The following is a 23,389-nucleotide window of genomic DNA, read 5'->3' as shown; positions in this document are numbered from 1 at the left end:
TTCCGTTATCAGCTTGGTCTGCCCCTTGGGAAGAAGTGGAATGCAGAGTATTACCTAATGATGCATGGGAATTATTTAGCCAGTGAAACCAAGCATCGCAATATAGAAGTGTTTCTTTACCAGCTTTTGCTATCACCAGGAACTTTTTCTGCACTGTATTCTGTAACTGAACACCCCAAAAGCAACATACCTTCCTTCTCCATGTACCAACTGCTGAGTTTGTGTAGCAGCTTCTCAGTGCTACTGTCCCGGGAAGTCTGTAACAGGGAAGAGACTCAAATCACTCAAACACTTCAAAAAACCCCAACACCCAACAACAAAAAAGCAAAATAAAACCTAAAGCCATCTTAAACCCCTACTCACCCGGACTAGATGCCCCATAGCAAAGGCAAAAGACTTCTGTACCACGCTGTTGCGATCCGTCAGGCCACTAAGTAAAGCACTCATAAGTTTGCCTGTTGGAAGAGACTTCGCTTTATCAGAAGTATCATGGTTCTATTGCTGTGTCAAGAATTACTATAGCCTGCATTTCATTAGATCGTCTGAATTTATGCATTTTTCCTCATCATGTTTGTGGGGTTATAGGTCTTGTCCTTATGTTTAAACAAGCGCACAGCATAACACAGCAAGGCTCAGCAGTACCTAGTGTTCTGCCAGCCTCAGCAACCACAGCCTGCACACCCCGACTGATAACGTTCCAGTAGGTGAGCACCCCAGCTAATCATGCTTTCAGCTTTATTTCTATTTTGCAACAGAAAGGTGACCTTCTTTCTAGTATCAAATAACAATAAAATGCAAAGAGAAGACTAAGACCCAAGGAAGCAAACTCCCTGTTTATGGTCCTCCCATAGCTCAAGTTGAAGGAACAAGTCTGCTCCAAGACAGCCTAGAGATATTTCCGCCTGTTCCTGCTGGGCACTAGTGAATTCACTCAATTCCTTCCTCTGCCTCTAACTTGGCGAGGTATTTAACATCCCCAGCACAGCCGTCTCATACACACAACGCAACGTCAAACAGCCCTCTGAGGAAAATACACACATAAAGATCATTCTTGTGATGAAATCAAGGGGCATTAGGGAAGAAATACTACCTAAAGAACAGCAACAAAAAGCAGCTTTCAAACCTGACACTAGAAATGAACCTTACCTGAATAAGGTGTTAAGTCCTGAGGACACTGTGTGGTTAAGGACACAATTACACTCGCACAGCCTCCCTGGAAGATTGATTGCAAGGGAAAACAAAGGTAAGATAAAACAATATTAGCCCCTGATTACTAATGCTAATACTTGCTGCGGTGCTACATGCACTTGTTGATGTGATCTAGGCTCACCGAGCCTCTGCCCTGATAAGCTGGGATCCAAGGGTAGAAGCAAAAAAACAGTTTGTAACAAAATGAATGACAAGAACTAAATTAAGTGAAAAAGTTACCAGGACCCACACTCAGGATAGATGGTCCTGGCAGATTTACAGCTATCAAGGACAACCTTCTGCACTCGCTGTCACAGAGTACAACACCCATGTAGCCCAGGGGAGGTTAAAGCAGCATACATTCAGAAAATCACAAGTAATGTAGGTGGATTGAGACTGAGATGTAAAATGACTCCAGTATGAATGAGCCCAAGCTGTCACTTTAAAAGAGACAGTCATAAGAACCCTATTTACGTTCACACTGCTCTGTGTTCCCCTCTCCATTTCCAAATGAACTATTAAAATTAGACGTACCTTTGTGCCAAGGCCTACTCCACTTTTGATCAGTTCACACAGCCGGGGAACCAGCTCACCCAGGACGGACACATCCAAATACTGCAAGCACTAGAGAAAGGCAAAGGATGGTGGGGGGGGGGAAGAAAGGTAATGGTGACAGATTTATGCTGGTCTACTTCCAGCTGAGGCCTCCCTCAGTTCTGCAGGCTGGTCTTCACCTGAATCGGGAGAGTTTGCTGCATGGTGGGGAAAAAGGCACCACAAAGTGGCTTCTACCACAGACAGATTGTCTTGTCCAACTTCTATGCTAAGCTGACCCTGCTAAAATTATCACTTGCTGGACTGGAAGTACTCCTGCACTCCAGCTGTCTAGAAAGCTGAAAGCAATACACTAGCAAGAACTCCTTTTGGGGAGGGAAATAGATGCAAAGGTGTGCATATTTTAGGACAAAACCCAACATTCTCTCAACTGGCTGGAACCCTGAAGCAATAAGATGTCCAAACTAGAGAGTGAAACAAAACTAGTCAAGACAAGTGGTATAAATGATATAAGAGTAGAAGAGGGATGTTATTGGTATAATTTCTAATCTCCTATGCCTAAAATGCCACTGGGCAAAACAGAAAGCCTGAAGTTACCAGTGCTCTGTAGCACACTGCCTGCAGAGGGGAGATCCATCTTCTAGCAAATTCAAGGATTACATACTAACTGAAGGTAATGCTCTCTGAGTTTCAGAAGTCAGATCTACTGTCCCTTCCCCCTCCTGCACCAGTACGGTGCAGGGAATAATCCATTATATCCTATAATCTCCAAGCCAGCCCCAGAATAGACGAATAGAAAGAAGTTGCTCAACCAGGACATCCTCATGCTACCTACTACAGGGAAACCATACTATCTCTCCCCTCCCTTAGGAAATGCCAAGCATTGATAGCTTCTATAGATATGTTTGTGATAAAAGGAGGATGAGGGAAAATGTGGGTCCCCTCTGGAATGAAACGGATGACCTGGTTACCCAGGATATGGAGAAGGCTGAGGTACTCAACAACTTCTTTGCCTCAGTCTTCACTGGCAAATCCTTGAGCCACACTGCCCAGGTCACAGAAGGCAGGGACTGGGAGAATGCAGAACCCCCACTGTAGATCTCGAAGATCAGGTTCGAGAATATCTAAGGAACCTGAAGGTGCACAAGTCCATGGGACCTGATGAGTTGCATCCACAGGTCTTGAGGAAACTGGAGGATGAAGTGGTCAGGCCACTCGCCATCATATTTGAGAAGTCCTGGCAGTCTGGTGAAGTTCCCGCCAACTGGAAAAGGGGAAACACAACCCCCATTTTTAAAAAGAGTAAAAAAGGAAGACCCAGGGAACTACAGGCCAGTCAGTCTCACCTCCGTGCCTGGCAAGATTATGGAACAGACCCTCCTGGAGACTATGCTCAGGCACATGAAAAATAAGGAGGTGACTGGTGACAGCCAACATGGCTTCACTAAGGGCAAATCATGCCTGACAAACTTGGTGGCCTTCTATGATGGGGTTACAGCTTCGGTGGATAAGGGAAGGGCAGCTGACATCATCTACCTGGACTTGTGCAAGGCATTTGACACTGTCCCGCATGACATCCTTGTCTCTAAATTGGAGAGACACGGATTCGGTGGATGGACCACTCGGTGGATAAGGAATTGGCTGGATGCTTGCACTCAAAGAGTTGTGGTCAACGGCTCAATGTCCAAGTTGAGAACAGTGACGAGTGGTGTTCCTCAGGGGTCGGTACTGGGACCGGCACTGTTCAACATCTTTGTCGGCAACATGGACAATGGGATCGAGTGCACCCTCAGCAAGTTTGCTAAATGACACCAAGCTGTGTGGTGTGGTCGACACGCTGGAGGGAAGGGATGCCATCCAGAGGGACCCTGACAGGCTGGAGAGGTGGGCCCATGCTAACCGCATGAAGTTCAACAAGGCCAAGTGCAAGGTCCTGCATGTGGGTCAGCACAATCCCAAGCACAGCTATAGGCTGAGCAGAGAATGTATTGGGAGCAGCCCCGAGGAGAAGGACTTGGGGGTATTGATTGCTGAGAAGCTCAACATGAGCCGGCAGTGTGTGCTTGCAGCCCAGAAAGCCAACCGTGTCCTGAGCTGCATCAAAAGAGGCGTGACCAGCAGGTCGAGGGAGGGGATTCTGCCCCTCTACTCCAGTCTGGTGAGACCCCACCTGGAGTACTGCCTCCAGCTCTGGGGGCCCCAGTACAAGACAGACATGGAACTGTTGGAGGGAGTCCAGAGGAGGGCCATGAAGCTGATCAGAGGGCTGGAGCACCTCTCCTATGAGGACAGGCTGAGAGAGTTGGGATTGTTCAGCCTGGAGAAAAGGCGGCTCCAGGGAGATCTAATTGTGGCCTTCCAGTACCTGAAGGGGCCTACAGGAAAGGTGGTGAGGGACTGTTTATCAGGGAGTGTAGTGACAGGACAAGGGGTAATGGGTTTAAGCTGAAGGAGGGTCGATTTAGACTAGATGTTAGGAGGAAATTCTTTACTCTTAAGAGTGGTGAGGTACTGGCACAGGTTGCCCAAAGAGGTTGTGGATGCCCCATCCCTGGAAGTGTTCAAGGCCAGGTTGGATGGGGCTTTGGGCAACCTGGTCTAGTGGAGGGTGTCCCTGCCCACAGCAGGGGGGTTGGAACTAGATGATCTTTAAGGTCCCTTCCAACCCAAACCGTTCTATGATTCCATGATTCTATGATCAGGGCAGCAAAACTGTCCCTCCAGGGCTGGCAGGAGAGAGGCATGGCCTGGAGGAGGGACAACAGCAGCTGCTGCAGCGTGCAGGGTGGCAGGGAGTACACTTTTACATGGAGCCTTTCATTCCCAGCTGCTTTACACACTATTTATAGAAAGCGCTCCACCTGACACCAAAATGCAGCTCCACATGCTGTTATGTACAGGCGTGCTTGCTGCTGTTACTTTTCCATAAATGCAAGAAACAAAGAATAGCTCTGGAGGCTATGCTTCTGAAACTTGCTCAGCCCTCATACCCCCTGCCTGCTTGCATGCCCCTGGCTGTGTGTAGTGGCTAAGCAGAAACGAGGTCTTCTCTTTGTGAGGGGATAGGCTCTTACAGAGGGCAGGAGCTCTGCCAAGACAGACCCTACAGCACAGTGTCTGGGCATCAGCAACTCCTCCTCCAGCAGTAGGAAATCATGGTGCCAAGCACCAGCTGCTGAAAGTGCTTTCAGTGATATCAGTATTTTCTCTAAATACCTCCACATGAGAGCACTAGCAAGGCCCAGGTAGGGATATCTAAGGCACCAAGAGGCAAGGGTTGGACAGCCTTTGTGCCCTAAGAACAATGACTATCATCAATTGGATGCTCAGGTGAGAAGTTGATTGTGGAATGTGGGCCAGAGATGAAGAGAAATGGCAGTTAGCATAATCCAGCTGAGCCCCCATCCAAAGAAAAGCACTTGAGAGATGCCTTCTTCATCAAAGCAGGCAGGTCTTCAGGTGGAGAAACAACTTGTCTGACTCCAAATGGAGCCAAGGTTATTCACAACTGATCTGAGGAGCAAGCTGTGGCAACAGGATGAGAGAAGTCAGGGCATTAAAAAGAAGGTGGACAGACATCCACATGGAGATGTGATAATAAAATGAACCCTGAAGAGGTATTCTGTAAAGCTCCCACTTCAATTCCTATTCTTCTCCTACAACGTACCTTACACTGGAATACTTCTGAATCAAGTACTTACCATGTTAATGGTTTCCATCATGGGAGATGACTTGACAGCACTAAGTCTGGCACTATCCATTGCAGTCTAAAAAAAGAGGAAAAAACCAAGCCCAAGTGAAAACTCAACATGAAAACAGTGGAAAGGGCAACATCAGCTATAACTCACTACCTCACAACTCAAACCAAAATCCATTTCAGATGCATACAGACAGGAACTAATTATGTCTACAGATCATGAATGTCTCCCTTTCAGAGGCAGATGGATGTTGTAGCTGGAGTACAGGAGCTAAACTATGCACTCCTGACATCATGGAAACAAAAAAGAAAAAAAAAAGAAAAGAAAAAAAAGAAATTAAGAAAAAAGGGAGGGAGGGAGGGAAGGAAGGAGGGAAGGAAAAAGGTAGGGAAAAGAGAAAAAAAGAAAGAAAAAAGAGGAAAAAAATCCCACTCTGATCTATTATTCACTGCTTTCTCATTTGTGACATGGTTTAGCCCCAGCAGGCAGCTGAGCACCACCACCACTCGCTCAGCCCTTCCACCGGCAGGATGGGGAGAACAGAAAAACAACGGCAAAGCCTCAAGGGTTGGGGTAAGGGCAGGTTACTGGGACAGCAAGGGAGAGGGAAAACAATCAACAACAGTGCTGATAGCAAATATTCACAATGGGTGATAACAGAGAACAATTTACTGATCCAACCACTGACCGACCATCCCCGTTCAGCCCCTCCGGGAGCCACACCACACCCGCCCCTGCCCGCCTAGCCCCCTTTGATGGTGAGCATGACGTCACAGGGTATGGAATAGCCCCCGGCCAGCTTGGGTCACCTGTCCTGGCTCCTTGGGAAATTAACTCTATCCTTGCCAGAACCAGGACAATTTGCAAAGGGTCGAGTTTGACGCCTTTCCGTCCCCACAATGAAATTAGCTAAACTTGCTTCTGAGCAGTGGGTTTCAGTCACTTTCCCAGAAGACTGCTACTGAATATGGTTCTTTGAGAGAGCTCAAAGGACTCTGTTCCGACAACATTCACCTCCAGCCTGTACTGCTCTGGCACATGTTCTAATTTGTTATAAGTCCTGCAGTTAATGCCCTAGGAAAAACAGCAGCAAGGTTTAACAGTTCGGGTACATTTCGGATAATTATCACAAACTCTGTCATCACCTGTTTCACAGTTGTACATGGAGCTAAAGCGATATTTAACAGTTCTTACTAAGATTGTTCTTCACTTTCTGAAATATGTCGACCCTTCAAAAAAACCCTCACATTTGTCCAGCCATATTCCAATGAACAAACTCTTTTTAGTAACTTATTTGCTATTTCTCTTTGCATCTTTCAACACCTCTCTACCAAATCTGCTATTTTTCTGTTCACCGAATGAAGCGTCAATCTTTGTTACCTCTGTTCTGTTGATACTTTCCCACTATAATTGCACTTACTTTCTCCTGATCTGTTGCACAAAGACTCAGATAATTGAGGACTTGAGGCTCCAGCACACTCAAGGATTCCAGCAGGGCTGGGATGAGTTTTGGTGCATGAGGTTTCAGCATAGACCCAGCGCTTTTACTGATCTTCACAAGAGTGTTAATGCTGGTAAAAAGATCAAAGGGAAGGTCAACAGAGAAACACACAGACTTAGCTGAAAAACCTCTCTGGTCAACTCTAATCTAGTACTCACAAAAAGGCCAATCCAGATCTCAGATACACCAATAGAACTCTACCTGCAAACAAAAATCTGTGTATTTTTCTGCTTAAGCAAAATCATGCCCAGTCCCTGAGCTTCCAACTGATGCTATGCTTTGCACAGAGATTGCTTACTTTGGCCACGGTATCACAAGGGGAATGGGCAAAGAGGCAGTACTACAGACAGATGTAGGAACAAATAACACATCTTCATGTTTTAAAGAAGCTCTGGGCAAAGTTACCTCAGAGAGATCCATTGTGTCTGCCCAAGAAAAAACAAATTACAATGATTTGTTCAAAGCCCACACGTCAGTTTCAGACTGACCACATCTCTCAGGCTGCATTGTGACAAAGGGTTTTCATATCTTCAAAAGGGATGAAAAAATTCAAGAAATATTCACTATAGTTTGTTAGGAAATGTCTAACCTTCCTGGATAATCATGCTGAATAAAAGAAAATTATTTTTGCAAAGACCAGCTACACGCCAGGTCTGAATTTTCCAGCTTTTCTGTCCTTCAAGCAAATGAAGGAATAAACAAGGTTACAAAGCGACAAGCATATGAAGTCCCTACACATCAAGGGACATCGAATCATTCCATGACATAAAACATATTTGAACAGTGTGACAAATGCAATCGCCTATAGGATGTGCACTCTCATTACCCACAACCAGTCGTGAAATAAGACCTGGCTGTTTCAAGAACTACCATGGGATTTTTTGTTTACAAGCAGAAGAGATATGCCAGTCCTGAATCCTGCTGAAGCCTCAAGCACAGCAAACTGCTGGCAGATCAGTTTGCCAGTCATACAGGGAGAAAAGAACTTCCTGCTGGGAACTGAATCTGGGCATTTGCAGAGGCCAGATACTCCCAAAAGATAGGTAGAGTCCCCAGGGCTGCTGTTTGAACTCAGTGAGAAAAGGACTCAGGAGGAAAACTGTTTTGGTGGAGAAACCTGTCACTTCAAACACAAAGAACATTCTGCAACTCAGGTGAATAAGCTGGGGGTTTTGGGGACAAATCATGACTCGATCCCCACGGAACTTACAAGATGCCAAACTAACCTGAGAGATCGGACTTCAGCAACTGTGCTTACTATTCCTTTGTCTAGGAGGCAAGGGAGCAATACAGCTATCATCTTCTGACCAGCTGCTCCTTTAGAGGGATCACACATTTTCACACAGACCTGGGGATAGGTGACAATCAGTGTTGCAAGCATGTACATACCTCCCACTCAAATTACATTAAAGCACTTTCTCTGTCAGACAGAAGAATCCAATAGCAACTAAAGCAACTGCTCACAGCCAAATGCAGGCTCTGTTACACCTCCATCCTCCTCTCCAGGAGGTATTTAAGCCCTAAACCACATCCCTAAAAGGAGTTTCAGCTACGGTCAGCTTCCAGAAAAGACAAATTCAGAGCCTAGCAGGCCTTGATCTGCATCTGGATGAAAAGATGGACCAAATGACCTCTCAGCTGGGGGACAGCCTACCTCATCAAATGGATTCAACTATTCCATGAGGCAGAGCAGCAAGTCCCAGATCAGAACAGATTCTGCAATTGCAACCATGTTTTGGGACCAGATCGCCACTTGTGCCACTGAAATGTCATGCCGCATGCATTGTGAAGGTTATGATTTCAAACACAGCTCTTAAGATTCGTTTCCATTTCCACTGATGTGACATTTTGAGAGGAATATCAAATGAAGTATTAAGTGACATGCACTACACTCAAAAAATCTTGTGCCAGTAACAGCACCAGAGAGTGAAGTCCAGACTGGATTACTTTGTTTCACACCAGTGAGGTTCCACTGGGCTTGGTCAACTACATGAGTTGGGTTGGTCAACTGTTGAAGTTACAGGAAACCTCCTTAAATCCTACCCCCAAGAGGGAAAAAAAAGGACATCAGAGGAAAAAAGCCAGTTCATTATATTCCTCCTTTGGTTCTATAGAACCTCAAAGCAGCAGAACTTCACCAACATAAAAGAAGTACAGAAGAGTATGTGGTCAAGCTGCTTATGATTGCTTTCTAGGGGCCTGTTCTGTTTATCACAACTGCATCTTATATTAGAGATCTTTTCAAGACAACAGCCTATGGTAAACAGGTCACTCCTGCAGATACAACAGTGAATGACTACCTCACACCAAAACATATGCATCTTGCTGTGCAAATGATGAAATCAGAGTTTTACCTTGCTTAAAGTTTTTAGGGCTAGTTCTGCTGCCTTTCGCACAGTCTCCTAAAAAAGAAGTTAAACGTCCATTGTTACTATTTTTAAATCTTCTGTAGAACCATTCATATTAATTGGTAAGTATAATACTACTACTGACAAGACTATATTCATGGCTATTACTTAATACAGTATCTTTCAAACAAAGTCTACTCAATGACAAACATATTAACAATCCTGCCTGACACTGCCAGGTTCTCTGTGCTTCTGTTCACATTTGTCTCTGTGACATTATTTTATTGGTTGTCCTTTTCAAAACAAAAAAACCCCACAAAACAAAAAAATGCCAAACAAACAATAAAACCCAAAACCAAACTAAAAAAAAACCCCAACAGAATCTTCTACTGCAAAAAGAAGTATATAGTGCTTTGGGTATGCTTTACCCTCTCCTCAGTATAATGCCTGTTGCTTAGTGATGCTTTACTCAACTGAATGTCTAGGAGTAGAAAAAGATGGACTAAAAACAAGCAGTAAAGTTTTGCAGCTCTGGTGGTATGGGACACCACCATCAACGAGACCCTTTAACTTTACTTGTAGTGATGAATTAAGCAGTATCTAGCAATATTGCTGGGTAGTGAAACACAAATCACCTGGACTGGCAATGTCTTAGGACATTCTTGGAAAAAATCTGGCCTGCCACAAGCAGACCTTCCCAAACCATTTCCAGGTAAAATTCAGGAATAAGACCCTTCCCAAAAGGCAGTTTGCAAGCAGTTGCTCAGTTTTGGAGGTTAATATAGCTTATTAGCACTGAGGAAAAACTGCTCGGTTGGTTTCAGTGCCCAGAAACATTTCTGAACATGTTAGATCTAACAGTATGGAAGCAACTTCCCAGTACACTTTGGAAAACAGCTTAGCCTTACTTAAGCTTGAGCAGAGAAGTCTGGATCCAGAGAGAACATAGCTCAAATCTGGAAGGACCTGAGAACTCCAACTTCACATATGCAAGTCATTTAAGCACACAAGCAGCCCAAAATAAATGTTTCTATACTAAAGAGTTAAGCAAATACTTAGGAATTCTTTTATATCCAAGAAAAATGCTGAACCATCAAGAATAAGCACAGCAGGAATGAAAACCAACACTTCAAAACATGACAAATATCCAAGGCGTCATGGCAATTTGAACTGCAAGGGGCCTGAATTTCCAGTCTGCTTAGTACCCAAAACTCCCATTGGCTTCAACTTGACTTCTCAGAGAACCTCTCTTTAAACATCTCAGAGCTTGATCATTGTACTTTCTGTTGAAGATTCCTCTTCAATTATCAGTTCCATTACCTTAATGTCATCTTGCACTCTGAATAGGATTTCCCAGATCTCTGGAAGCTTGTCTATAATGTCATCCAAAGGTCTTCCTCTTAGTAAGTCATTCAGTGCCAGACAGCTGCAAACAAGGAATTTATACTTACATTCATCATGTGAAGGAAGTAATATATATAAGTAATATATATAAGTAAATGGTTAAAACAACTGAGAACTGTTTCACATTCCTTATTTTCCCCAAACCCTAAATCTACTCTGTCATAAGAATGTCTCCCTTAGCAGAGAAAAAGATGTCCAGCCAGTCAGGTGAAATCTGAAACAGGTGATAGCAAGTAAGAAAGGATGCTGTGGTGACAATTGCTATTGCAAACATTCCAGTTACAAAATTGTTTCAGATTTCTTTTCTGTAAGTATAGCATAAGAACAAAACAAAATGGTCTAAAGTCTGGAATTGAAATTAAAATGGAAGTTTTCAATGCAGCATAACTACAAACCATTATAAACAAAAAGCAGTTTATTGAAAATGCTATACCAACTGGCATCCTCCTGCCAAGTACACATAAAGCCAGACTTCCAAGATTTTCTAACATTATGCAGTATTTCACGCCCAAGGATAGGCAAGAACTTTGTGACCAGAAAACTCCTCCTTCAGAGAACGTCATTTAGTATCATGCTCAAGCTACATGCAATAAAAAATTTCAGGCTCAATGAAGCAAATAGCTTCAAGATTGTATCACACTTCAAGTGCAGTCTGCAAGGTTAGGCTCTATTCTGATGAAAGAACGTGTCCTCCTTCCCCCCCTCAACTTTTTCAGATTAAAAAGTTTATGGTGAAAAGTAGAAGAGTGTTCAAAGAAAAATCTGTTACTTTTCCTAGCAATACCTGGATTCCCTGATCCTCCACAGACTGCTGGTTAGGTTACTGATCAAATCATCAAGAATTTCCTTCATGTACTTGTCAACCTAGTATTAAAAAAAGGAAAAATCATGAAACAAGCATGGACCATGCATTCTTGTCTTGTACTCCAGAAAAAAAAAAGGTCCTTTTGGACAATACAACCTGTTTTCAGCCACAGCAGAAGAACTAACACTTGCCAGAACTGACTCCATGCAAACTTACTCTGACATTGCTTTAGACATGCCTTTCTCTGCACTGCTTCAGAGCTTAATGCTGTGACAGAGACGACAAGAAAAGAGGAAAGTCCTTCAGTCCTTTATCAACTGAACTATTCAGATGCAGCACCAAACACGTATTTACAGGACAAGCAGTTGCGCTTTGATGAGGAATGAGAATGAGTGACTTCACACTAAGATCAGCTTTGCTATGAGGTAAGATTTGGAAATGCAATTCCAGGCCTGTCAGAGCCAGAGCAAGGACATCTCACAAAAATCACTTATTCCTAAAACTTGTCTGGGAAGAGTTATCATCAAACTGATGGAACAGCTTTTTCCCATGGGCTTCCTCCCACTTCAAAAGCAAGGAACAATATTTAGATGCTCTTGCTCTAGGAAGGGCATCTTAGGCCATCAGGATTCCTGAAGAGTTTCACATAAGCTATATCAAAGCAGTAGCGAGCTGTGGAAAGACTCCACTTTAAGTAAAGTAAATCATAAACTTTTAACACTGGCCACACAAACGAGGTCTGCAACATCCTTTCACATGTAAGAGACAGTGTAAAACCTCTGCGCAGCCTCCAGCTCCTCCATGTATGCAAGCACCCCTTTCTCTGTAGGACAATACCTCGTCCCTATCTGCACAGCCCATCCTTTCACGAGATACAACTGTTCCATGAGGATCTCCGAGATGCTGCTGGCTAGCAGCAAGCACACCACTCTGCACTTTGTGGCTCACTCACCATGGACTTGTCGGTGACCAAGGCATTCCAAATGCTCGTCATTGCCTGTCGAATGCCCAGGTTGGGGTCAAACTGGTAACGGTAGAGCCGAGGAAGAAGCTGGGGCAAAAATGGAGCCAGCTGCTCTCCAGCCTTGGCAGCTATCACATTGAAACCAAAAGCTGCTCCCTGAAATGATGACAAAAGAGTATTTGTTGAAATAATCTGCTCACTCACTCAATTGTATCTCCTGGGCACACCACAGTCAGTGGCAAAGTTGACTAACACAGCTTAGATTTACACCAAATCAAAAGGACTAGAATAGTACCAGAATTAGCCCCCCCCATCAGTGCTACAGCACCACGGTAATCTCAAGTGCACAACCACACTCAGCAGACAACATACTACTTCAACACCTCCTTCTCTCCAACGTTCATTTCAAGATACCGATTGACCTCGTTTGCAAAAGCGATGGTGGAGAATTAGAACAATGAAGATTTGAACATGTTTTTCCAAAAGAGATTCTTTCTCAGAAGAACTGGTGAGGGTGGGCCACTGCTTCCCTACAACTCTGCTGCATTTAGAAAAAACTAGAATAACTTGGGAACTGAAAAAACTAAAAAGAAAACAACTCTACCTTAGTTCTCCAATCTCAGGTTTTGGGGGGTTATCATTTTGCATCTGTCCATATTTACTTTAAACTCAAGTATTCTTCCATACTGTTTCCTTTCTCCAACACTGTCAATTCCACCATAGTGGAATTGCCGCTCACCCATGAAGTCCCACAGGATTTGGGGATTTTAGCCCCAAAACAAATTGCTCAGTACAGGCAGTGCAGTGACTGCCTCTAATGATTTCATGTTCCATGGCTTGCAGTGTCAAAAGCTGCCACTCAAACCCCTATGCTAGGGATTTCACAGGACAGGATGTGCTGTCTGGGTTAGTCTAGAAAAGGAAGAGTAATAAAGACAAACTCTCAGGACCACTGCTGTGAGGACCAAGAAGATGCAGAAAGTATAAGAAAGCCATCATCTGCAAGGCCCTGAGCAGCTTGCTCTGCCTAGCACTTGTGTGTAGGTTTGGAGCACAGACTTCCAGATGTCCCCTTCAACTTAAATGATTCTGCCATTTCCTTAAATGCCAAAATGCAGCCTACAGTTGCTGAGTGGATTTTCTTGACTCATCCTGGCTGGTGAAATTCTACAAGGGTCAGGAACCTAACTATGCTCCTGTGCTTCTGAAGTCTCACTGCAAAGAGAGGGAAATCTTGAGAGACAGCTGACTTGTCAAACTCTGGATGAAAGTTAATGCTGGGGCTTGTTTTTTGCACTAAGTGGTATTGCCAGAGTCTCAAAACCTCAGGTAGTGAGCATGAAAGAGCATGAAAGGTGCAATACAGAAGATGCAGTTACCTGGGTCTTCTGCATGAAAGCACATGAAAGGTCCTCTGCCCACTCCCAGGGACAAAACAAATTCTTCCATGCTTATGTAAAGGCAGTGAAAAAGTCACCCAATTAAAGCTCAGAAATGTATACTTAAATCTTGAAATTTATGATACTACTTTTTGTTTCAGGAAGCAGATCCAACAGTATTTTGACTTTGCTAAAAGTGGCAGTAGCTTTAAAATACCAAGACCTGAGTTAAAAAAGGATACTTTTGACAACAGTGATTAAACTGGTGTACTGTCACATGGCTTTTTAGCAACTTATTGCTGAATACTTTCTGCTCTGCCTTTTTACATTACAAAGGTCACTTTATTTGGCATCTGAAAATTCATCCAGTTTTGAAAATATTATCTCACTGTTTGAACACATCAAGACCTGGCCTGTAAGCACACTCAAAAGGAAAGGATCACAGTTGATTCAAAGGGGAATGCAGAATGATAGAACAGCTCTTTCTGGAGGTCATCTCCAAGCATGTGGAGGAAAAGAAGGTTATCAGGAGTGGTCACCATGGATTCACTAAGGGGAAACCATGCCTGACCAATCTGATAGCCTTCTATGATGGTATGACTGGCTGGGTGGATGAGGGGAGAGCAGTGGATGCTGTCTACCTCGACTTCAGCAAGGCTTCTGCCACTGTCTCCCATAGCATCCTCATAGGTAAGCTTAGGAAGTGTGGGTTAGACGAGTGGACAGTGAGGTGGGTTGAGAACTGGCTGAATGGCAGGGCTCAAAGGGTTGTGATAAGTGGCACAGAGTCTTGTAGGAGGCCTGTATCTAGTGGTGTGCTCCAGGGGTCAGTACTGGGTCTGGTCTTGTTCAACATATTCATCATTGACCTGGACAAGGGGACAGGCTGTACCCTCAGCAAGTTTGCTGATGATACTAAACTGGGAGGAGTGGCCAACACACCAGAAGGCTGCGCTGCCATTCAGCGAGACCTGGACAGGCTGGAGAGCTGGGCGAAGAAGAACTTAATGAAGTTCAACCAAGGCAAGTATTGGGTCCTGCACCTAGGGAAGAACAACCCCAAGCACCAGTACAGGTTAGGGGCTGACCTGCTGAGAAGCAGGTCTGCAGAGAAGGACCTGGGAGTCCTGGTGGACAAGAATCTCTCCATGACCCACCAGTGTGCCCTTGTAACCAAGAAGGCCAATGGTACCTGGGGTGCATTGAGAAGAGTGTGGCCAGCAGGTCAAGGGAGGTTATCCTCCCCCTCTATTCTGCCCTGGTGAGCCCACATCTGGAATATTGTGTCCAGTTCTGGGCACCCCAGTTCAAGAAAGACAGGAACTACTGGAGAGAGTTCAGCAGAGGGCTACAAGGATGATTAGGGGCCTGCAGCATCTCTCCTCTGAGGAAAGGCTGAGAGAGCTGGGTCTGTTTAGCCTGGAGAAGAGAAGACTGAGAGGGGATCTCATTGATATGTAAATATATCTAGAGGGTGGATGCCAAGAGGATGGGGCCAGACTCTTCTCAGTGGTGCCCAGTGACAGGACAAGGGGCAATGGGCACAAACCGGAACACAGGAAGTTCCATCTGCATATAAGGAAAAACTTCTTCACTGTGAGGGTGACTGAGCACTGGGACAGGCTGCCCAGAGAGGTTGAGGTTGTGCAGTCTCCTTCTCTGGAGATATTCAAAACCCGCCTGGACGCAATTCTGTGCAACCCGCTCTAGGTGATCCTTGTCTAGCAGAGGGGGTTGGACTAGATGATCTCCAGAGGTCCTTCCACCCCCTACCATTCTGTGATTCTGTGAACCCTGTGATACCAATGTTTTGTTCTAAAAATTTCAAGTCATCCTGAATTTGTTTCTCAGGCTGGTAAATTTGCAGTGGACCTGACACCAAAGTATCAACAAATGGCCTCCACATGCCATTATCCATAGATCATATAACAGAGCTAGAGAAATACAGTTACTGTTTCCAGAGTTCACAGTGGGAATGGAAATGGTACGAAAGCAGCAAATTACCTTCCGAGAATTCCACATGGCATGATGGTTGGCCAGATTCATGAATTTGTACACCAGGTCTGGTTGATTGAGATCACTAGCCAGTGAACAAAGCTCCTTGTAGGTAGAAAGACCTTGACTTTGGAAAGCAGAAGGGAAACTGGTGTCACTATTTTTAGCTACACAAATGCCACAATAGCTAAAGTTATAGTCAAATCACAGCCTAAAGCAGACAGAGAGAAGTGAATAACCCTATCTGTACTACAATAAAATAGTTATGGTAATTTAGAGGACAAGAAGGAACAAAAAACTCAGGAAGCAGATTTATAAGCAAGGGAATACTGTTCCAGCACTGATTGTGTGTCTGTCATTGAGACTGTCTGTAAACTTACCCATCTGGGGTTTTGCTCAGGCCACCCTGAAACACCACAGTTTCTCCAGTCATCTCATGTTTGGCTCTGGTAGAAAAGAGGTCTAGTGTTAGCTTTACTAAACTCTACCCTTGAATGGTCTGCATGCTACAGAACAAGTTAATTTGTTTTGCTTTATTAACTCAGTAACTTCCCATTCTTTCAGCTCCAATCCCACGGAAAATATAAAGGTGTGCAAGAACACACACACCGCAGGGAATCTCATTAACCTTTATCATTTGTAATGTTAACAAGACGCTGCAGAAAGTGAGGCTTTTGCTGTGCAGTCAGAAGGTAAAACATCAAAACACTGAATTACATCTTTTTATTTCTGCCCAGACACAAGCCATATAATAGATAGCAAATCTCTACTTCAAAATGAAAAAAATCAGATTTCCATTCATCTAATCTCTTCCTGTTTACCACCACTGGATCCCCACACTCCCAGTATCATTTTTGCGATTCACAGTGGCCACACCCAAACCAGGTTAGACAGGAGCAAGCTGTTAAAGAGCATTTCCAGCACTGACCAACATGACTATTAGTCAGGAGTCCCGTCAGACCAGCATTTTTTGCACTACAGCTGACAAGTGACCACTAACAACCCTTTCTCAGCAAAAGGTACATTTCTGGCACAAGCAAGTCCCCCCACTTCTGCAACATTCACATTGTTCACAGCTGCTGCAAGAGGTCACTGTCCTTTGCAATTACACAATGCAGCAAGTAGGAAAACCAACCAACCCCCAACTGATTTGTACTGCTTGAATCAGGACTGAATTATCATTTTGAAGCTTTGCTGAATGGAACAAAAATTGAACAACTTCAGCGACAACAAGCTCTAAGCCTAATTAAGAAATGTCCCTGTTTAATCCACTGGCAATACATAGATATTGGCTTGCCCTTGGCCACAAAACATCTATTTCCACACACAAGAGAGGCACATTTTTGTTCCCATCAGACAAGCAGCTCAGAGTACTCTCACGGTGTTCTGAGCTCACTGTACCTTTTCCCTGTCATAAGGGTATCAACAAGTGTGGTGACTAGCTCTTGCTGATCCTGTTCACTTCCTAATTCATATATCAGCCCAAGACCTTTTGAGGCAACATCTTGACTAAGCTCTGCAAGAGATTTTACAAAATAAAGATAAGCATGTAATCAAGTAATACACAAATTTCAAAAACAAGATTCAACCAGAATAATGATCTAGCAAATGGAGCTCTGTGCTGCAGTTCACAGCTCTCCATCTTAAAGCAAATCTAGTCTGGCAAGACACAAGCTTTGCATTTTGAAGCACCAATTTGTTCTGAAGGCATATCCCCCCCTTCAAAATAGGTGACATCTTCATGTTAATATTGTCACTACAGGTTTTGAAATAGCAGAGAGAGTTCTGAGAGCTGTAAGTATTCTGACAGACTGCTGGCCCCTGAAGTCCAGTAAAGTTAATGGTAATACTCTCTTCAACTTCAGTGAGCTTTGGACAGGGTGCCGGATGCCACCCTTTCCAGGGCTGTCATGGGTAGACCTATAAGCCAAAATCTGCTAGCTTAAAGAGGAGGTAAGAGTTCCTGTCCATGCAGAACCCTGTGATATGCATCCTGCTGCCCAAAGCAGAGCAGAAGTAGCACCACTGAACAATTTCTGTTATCGCAGTCTGAAGGGGCAACTGCAGAAAAAGATTTGTGCTTGGTTAGCAAAGCAGAGAAAAAGCTATGCTTACCTCTAGATGCAACGGCTAGAAAATAAATCATTCCTACTATGTCAGTCACCTCTTAATGTTGACTGACGGAGAGGGTCTAGGGTGACTTTCTCCCTGTTCAGAGATTCCCTCCATTCTGTTAAAAGCCCACCAAAAGACAAAACTCTTAAGATGTGGTAGTACTTACCATCACTATCTGACAGAATTGAAACAAATGCAGTTTGAATATCCTTGAGATGAGACTGTAAGATGAGAAAAAAGGACATTATTTTTATATCAGGTTTTGGATCCTTTATCTGGTCTCAAGGCAAATTCCTAACAGATAAACAGAGGCTACTGTACCAATGGAGTTGCCTATTTGAGCTACATCTGTGACAAGAACTGCCCTCCTTTCCAGACAGGCAAGCAGCAGCCTGACTGACATTCACAGAAAACAACAGTTATTTGTCCATAGCTATTTTATAGCTACCATGCCATTAATAAGCCACGTATTTTATTTTCCTTGTCTAATACATGGCAGTAATGCATCATAAATCTGGCTTGCAGCTAGATGGGGCTATCCTCCGTGCAAGGACATCTTTTCTTCATCCTCAAACTAGTGGGTTTTGCCACCTCCCACAAAATGCATTGTTCAGAAGAGTGTAATAGGCGGCAAGGTTTTACATGTAACAGCTCACATTTGCAAAGCACTTATTGTCCCAAAGCTCTTTATCATTCATTACCTGGACAGCACAAAATGGTTACATGGTCCCATCACAGCCTGTAATACCTCTGTGCAAAGAGAGGACATTTTGGTTGGGAAGGCTTTATTAAGTCCTTGTGTAGGACCTTTCACATTCTCTCATTACAGACAAGCACCCTAAATATAAGGGTTTCATCAAAGCGCACCAAAAATGCACAGTACATGAAGCACACAACTGCTCCTAGGTACAGAAGTTGTGATGAGCTCTGTGAAATAAATGAGCCCAGGAATTCCATTTAGTTCTCCTCTTTCTTCTCCTCCTTTTAATATTTCCCAAAAATAAATCCTAAAAACTATACAGACACTAACCTCTTCTTCCCAAAGGAAGATGTACTGCTACTTCATCTTATAACAGCTATTTACACTAAGCTCACTCTGACTTGAGTGGAAGTCAGATGTTTACAAAGGTGTCAAAGTTAGTGTGTTCCCTTAGTAACAAAAGATAACCTATGTCTCAAAACGACCTCTGAAAGGACTGCTGCAGCACTGAGGGGAGAGAGGCAATGGAAGCGAATGGGGAGGAAGGGACAGAAAGGAGGTGAGAAGCAAGAACAGGGACAAGGAGTCAGTGTTATGAAAGGGCATATTTCTTACCTTAATTGCTTTGTGTGTGCTCAGCTTCTTCACCATTGACAGAAGCCAGATGCAAGCTGCCTGCCTAACATGTGGGTTGGGGCTGATAATGTGCTTGTTCAAAATAAGGTCTAGGACCCAGGGAACCACGTCATTCACTTTCAAATCTAAATGAAAGAAATAAAAGTGGAGGGGAGGGGGAGAGCTTTGAGAATCAGCCACACTAATTTTTAATTTCAGTATAATGTGCAGCAGCAATGAAAAACCTAATCAACCCATGAATACTCAGGTGACACTTTAATGTCTGCTTATTCTGGAAAAGTCTTCACTGGAGTCACTAATAGAAACACTGAATAGAGTCCTCCTAAGCCTTTGTGAAAGTGTTTCAGAGCCTGCGGCCAAGAAGAGGTACCACTCATACTGCGTAAGATTCAGTGCACTACTTTATTTTGCTAGGACTCAACATTTCTGGAGCAATGGCGGGGTTCAGTTTCTACCCCATTCTGCACATGCTCAGCTTTGTGTATGTTTATGTACACTTGAGATCTAAGACCACTCTCACAACATCAAAACACCTGTTTACAGGTCTGAGGCTGACATTTACAGCTGCCTGCTTTGAAGGCATTTCGTCATGCTTGTATTCTTGGGTACAGAAACTTAGTCCTTAAATAGAATTTCTGCATTTACTTAATCATCTTGGTCCAAGTTGTTGGAAAAAGACTTGCAATTTAATTTTAGAACCCTACTTTGTAGTGAAGGCTTCAAAATGCTATTTTAAAAGGTTTATGTACGTTAAACCTGAAACTAATGCAACACGGCAAAGCAAAATGAAAAAAATAAAACAAATGCAGTGTCAAGTGGTAATGAATTAGATTTCATCAAGGAGCTATTTAAACAGCACATGAAGTCTTCTACCCTCTGAGCAGATGGACTTGAAGAGGTGAAAGGACCTGTATACAATCCAACATTGCAAAACACCAAGCAGTGCACTAACAAACACAAAATGTTTCTTACTTTTACTGTTATAAATCAAAAAGTTATGGAGAAATAAATAAAGTTATGAAGCCCAGTGTTAGTCCAGAACTGTGAAATTTTACATTCCTCAACCCAGCCCCTGTATTAGGAAGGCCCACCTGAAGGAGGGATGTATTCCTCCTCTGTGACCGTCCACGCATCACGTGCAGCCACTGAGCTGGTTCCTACAGCAGCACTGGTAATAGCTTCACCAACAGTGAACTGCAGTTCTATTTGTTTGGCCTAAAAAACACAACAGAGCCTCACTGACAGTACTAATCAAACACACACTAAAACTTTTTGCACTTACTCCACAAAACCACTGCCTCTCTCTCAACTCCAATTCTCAGCACCAATTTGCAAGAAGATCCCTTTTTGGTGAGCTTCTGAGACCATGTGGCACCTCAGACCCACTGGAATTGATGGAAACTGAGGGGATGTCAAACTCTCCAAGACGAATCATAAGAGCTAAGATTTCCACACTTATTTTTAAAGCATGCCTCTTACAAATCATTTGCTAGTCTCCACAAAAGTTCAACTTAGTGAACCGAAAGAACTGGAGAGACAGGATGAAAGTAAAATGGTTAGAACAAGACTGCAAGTCATCAACAAAAATTACTGTGGCTGTATTATAGTATGCAGTAGTAAAAGATTCTCCTGTAATTCAATCCAGAAGTTGATCATATCTAAGAGATGCACAAATCTGGTTTTTACATGAGAATAATTCAGCCCATACTTTGCTTTGCGTCTCTGTCCTCTTTCCACTAGTCTCTAAGCCCTCAGGAACAGAATGTGCAGAACTCTGCCACTTTTTTGTTATTATTTGTGATGAATCTTGAGTTGTAAGAACTGATTTCCATACCTGCTGAGTACCTTCTAGATTGTTTTCCTTACTCTCTGGAAGGACAAAATGCTCAAGCATTTGGAGAAGTAAGCCCTTAGCTTCCTGCAACCTAAGATAAATTTGGGTTTTTTTCAAGTACACATTTTATAAAGGAAGCTGCAATGACCCTAAGCAGTTACAGGAGATATACACAGCATTTAGAAACATCATTTTATGTTTTTGTACATGATGTTCTTAACTATTCTTGCTTGTTTGATCACATCAGACTGGAGGACTCAGAAAAGCCAGCCTGTCTGATACTCAATAGCTGCTTATACAATGCTAATCCTATGTCAGCATGAACAAGGAAGAAAGGTAAAACAAGCTCTAAATGAAGAACACGACTATTTAATTTTGCTATTGGGCATATTGCAATATGTACAGCAGCTCTGAAGTACTGCAAAAGAATGCAGTGGACTATACTGAGCATTTAGACTGACAACATATACATATAGTCCTATAAAAAAAGCTTCTAATTCAAATGAGTTACATCAGCTGATGTAGTTCCGATGAGAAAGGTGTATTCATATTATCTATTTTTAGGGCAGCTTTGAAAGCCGAAGTACAGACCTATGGCTTCACTATGACAAGCTCTTAAGAATTTACACATACACAGGCAGAGACCTTGACTGGCAAGTTTTTAAACTGTGGCATATAATGTTTTACAAGCCCCAAACCTACCTCTGTTCTTTATTTCAAGGCAGTTTTAAAAAACCCAGAGGCACTATTACAAAAAGACAGCTCCCCTTGTAAACCTGGCTCTAGAGTATATAAACAACATTCAAACAGAAATATGCACTGCAGTACAAAGAATTCATAGTGCCTCACCTCCACAGAATCCATTAAACCCTGCAACAGTAGCTTCTGGTGGGGAAAATCTTCATCTCCCACTGGGAAGTAACCTAATGTTTGTATTGCTCGTTCCTTCATCTTAAATACAAACAAAAAAACCAAAACCATCACATAACAACCATCACTTACACATCCTGTAAGTCCAGAAGATACACTTTAAACCCACTCTTTCTCATCCTTGCTGAAGTTTCACTTAAGGTACCAGAAGTAAGACATGCAAGTGACTTATTAGATTAACCAGTGCACCTCTCTTCCAAAACACAGATCAAAACAAATGTCCTGTTACCTTTGAGGATTATTTCCAGGTAAAAGAAGATACTCACATTTTTCTTGAATTAAAATTATGACTTGAATTAAAAAATTCATGGTTTTCATCTTTTAAGCTCCTACTTAGAACTGCAGAAAGCACAAGCAATCAACTCCTAGACAATACTGGAAAAACCCTTAGCCTAATTCTGAAAACCCTTAGCCTAATTCTGACTCACTAAAGCCAACAATAAGCCTAATTCCTTTAAAAAATAAGGCTGAGTTTAGTAGGTAATACATCAACCTGGGGATAGAGCATTCCAGAAATGAACAAAAATCGTAACAACACTACAAAATCTTGCCTTATTTGTTTCCTTGCTGGAAGGGATTCGGGCCAATAAGCTTTCAACAAGTTGCAGCTTTGTAAATCCTGTTCCTTCGCTTGGGATTGGCAAGGGGCCATTCCTGCCGATCTCCCCAAGAGCCGTACAAGCAGCCACCACGAGGAAGGGAGAGGTGCTGTCCAGAAAAGAACCTACAGGAAAAAGCAAAACAAGATGACGTGGATTTTGTGTTATTATTTAGCAGTGGGCATTACATTTTACCCTTGCAAGAAGCAAAGCATTTCTCTCTTCTACAGCTGGTAGGAAGTGTTATGCTAGAACAAAATAAAAGTGAAAGGATATACTGAGAGGAGTCTAAGCAGTGGCACCACTCCCAATTGTGCTATGTTGATCTATGGGCTAAAAGCCCACCTAATCCTTGTTGAAAAAGCGTACATCCATACATCTAATCAGATGACACTTTTACAGGCTGTAAATTCTATCACAGAAAATGAACTCAATATTACAGTATCTATGGGCTGAATATCTTAGGAAAGTCCTCAGCCTGGGGTGGTTGAAAAAATAACTGTTACATGCAGCAAAGTCTTAGGCAGGAAGTTACCTATTGTCTCTGTTGTCGACTTTATAAGCTGTTCTTGTTCCGGCATGACTGCAGTGTTTGGCTGTTCTATGTCATGTAGCTCCATTGTTCTGACTTTTCCTTTGGCCAAGTACCTTCCTACTGTAAATCCCAAAGCCAACAAGGATCCATGTTGGACCTCCGGGGTCTACAGACAACACCAACAGTGCAGAAAATCTCATTTT

General features: G+C 43.2%; 1 protein-coding gene across 3 annotated transcripts in view; it reads right to left on the bottom strand.

The window, feature by feature from the left end:
* Positions 1 to 23,389, bottom strand: part of ECPAS (Ecm29 proteasome adaptor and scaffold) — a 67,937-nt gene that overhangs the window by 6,682 nt on the left and 37,866 nt on the right. For all 3 annotated transcript variants that reach the window (XM_075739562.1, XM_075739561.1, XM_075739563.1), the window contains exons 21-40: positions 23,187 to 23,352; positions 22,604 to 22,776; positions 21,972 to 22,073; positions 20,380 to 20,503; positions 19,268 to 19,413; positions 18,119 to 18,173; positions 17,239 to 17,353; positions 16,218 to 16,283; positions 15,847 to 15,964; positions 12,452 to 12,619; positions 11,479 to 11,558; positions 10,611 to 10,716; positions 9,297 to 9,344; positions 8,169 to 8,290; positions 6,862 to 7,012; positions 5,445 to 5,510; positions 1,723 to 1,812; positions 1,147 to 1,213; positions 364 to 455; positions 191 to 257 (exon numbers count right to left, since the gene is read on the bottom strand). In XM_075739562.1, the coding sequence (XP_075595677.1) occupies positions 191 to 257; positions 364 to 455; positions 1,147 to 1,213; positions 1,723 to 1,812; positions 5,445 to 5,510; positions 6,862 to 7,012; positions 8,169 to 8,290; positions 9,297 to 9,344; positions 10,611 to 10,716; positions 11,479 to 11,558; positions 12,452 to 12,619; positions 15,847 to 15,964; positions 16,218 to 16,283; positions 17,239 to 17,353; positions 18,119 to 18,173; positions 19,268 to 19,413; positions 20,380 to 20,503; positions 21,972 to 22,073; positions 22,604 to 22,776; positions 23,187 to 23,352 (2,122 nt within the window). The remainder of the gene's footprint in view (positions 1 to 190; positions 258 to 363; positions 456 to 1,146; positions 1,214 to 1,722; positions 1,813 to 5,444; positions 5,511 to 6,861; positions 7,013 to 8,168; positions 8,291 to 9,296; positions 9,345 to 10,610; positions 10,717 to 11,478; positions 11,559 to 12,451; positions 12,620 to 15,846; positions 15,965 to 16,217; positions 16,284 to 17,238; positions 17,354 to 18,118; positions 18,174 to 19,267; positions 19,414 to 20,379; positions 20,504 to 21,971; positions 22,074 to 22,603; positions 22,777 to 23,186; positions 23,353 to 23,389) is intronic.

Source organism: Balearica regulorum, chromosome Z, assembly GCF_011004875.1.
Source record: "Balearica regulorum gibbericeps isolate bBalReg1 chromosome Z, bBalReg1.pri, whole genome shotgun sequence".
Classification (NCBI taxonomy): Eukaryota; Metazoa; Chordata; class Aves; order Gruiformes; family Gruidae; genus Balearica; species Balearica regulorum.
The sequence above is the reverse complement of the archived record's forward strand: the minus strand, read 5'-3'. Positions and strand labels throughout refer to the sequence as shown.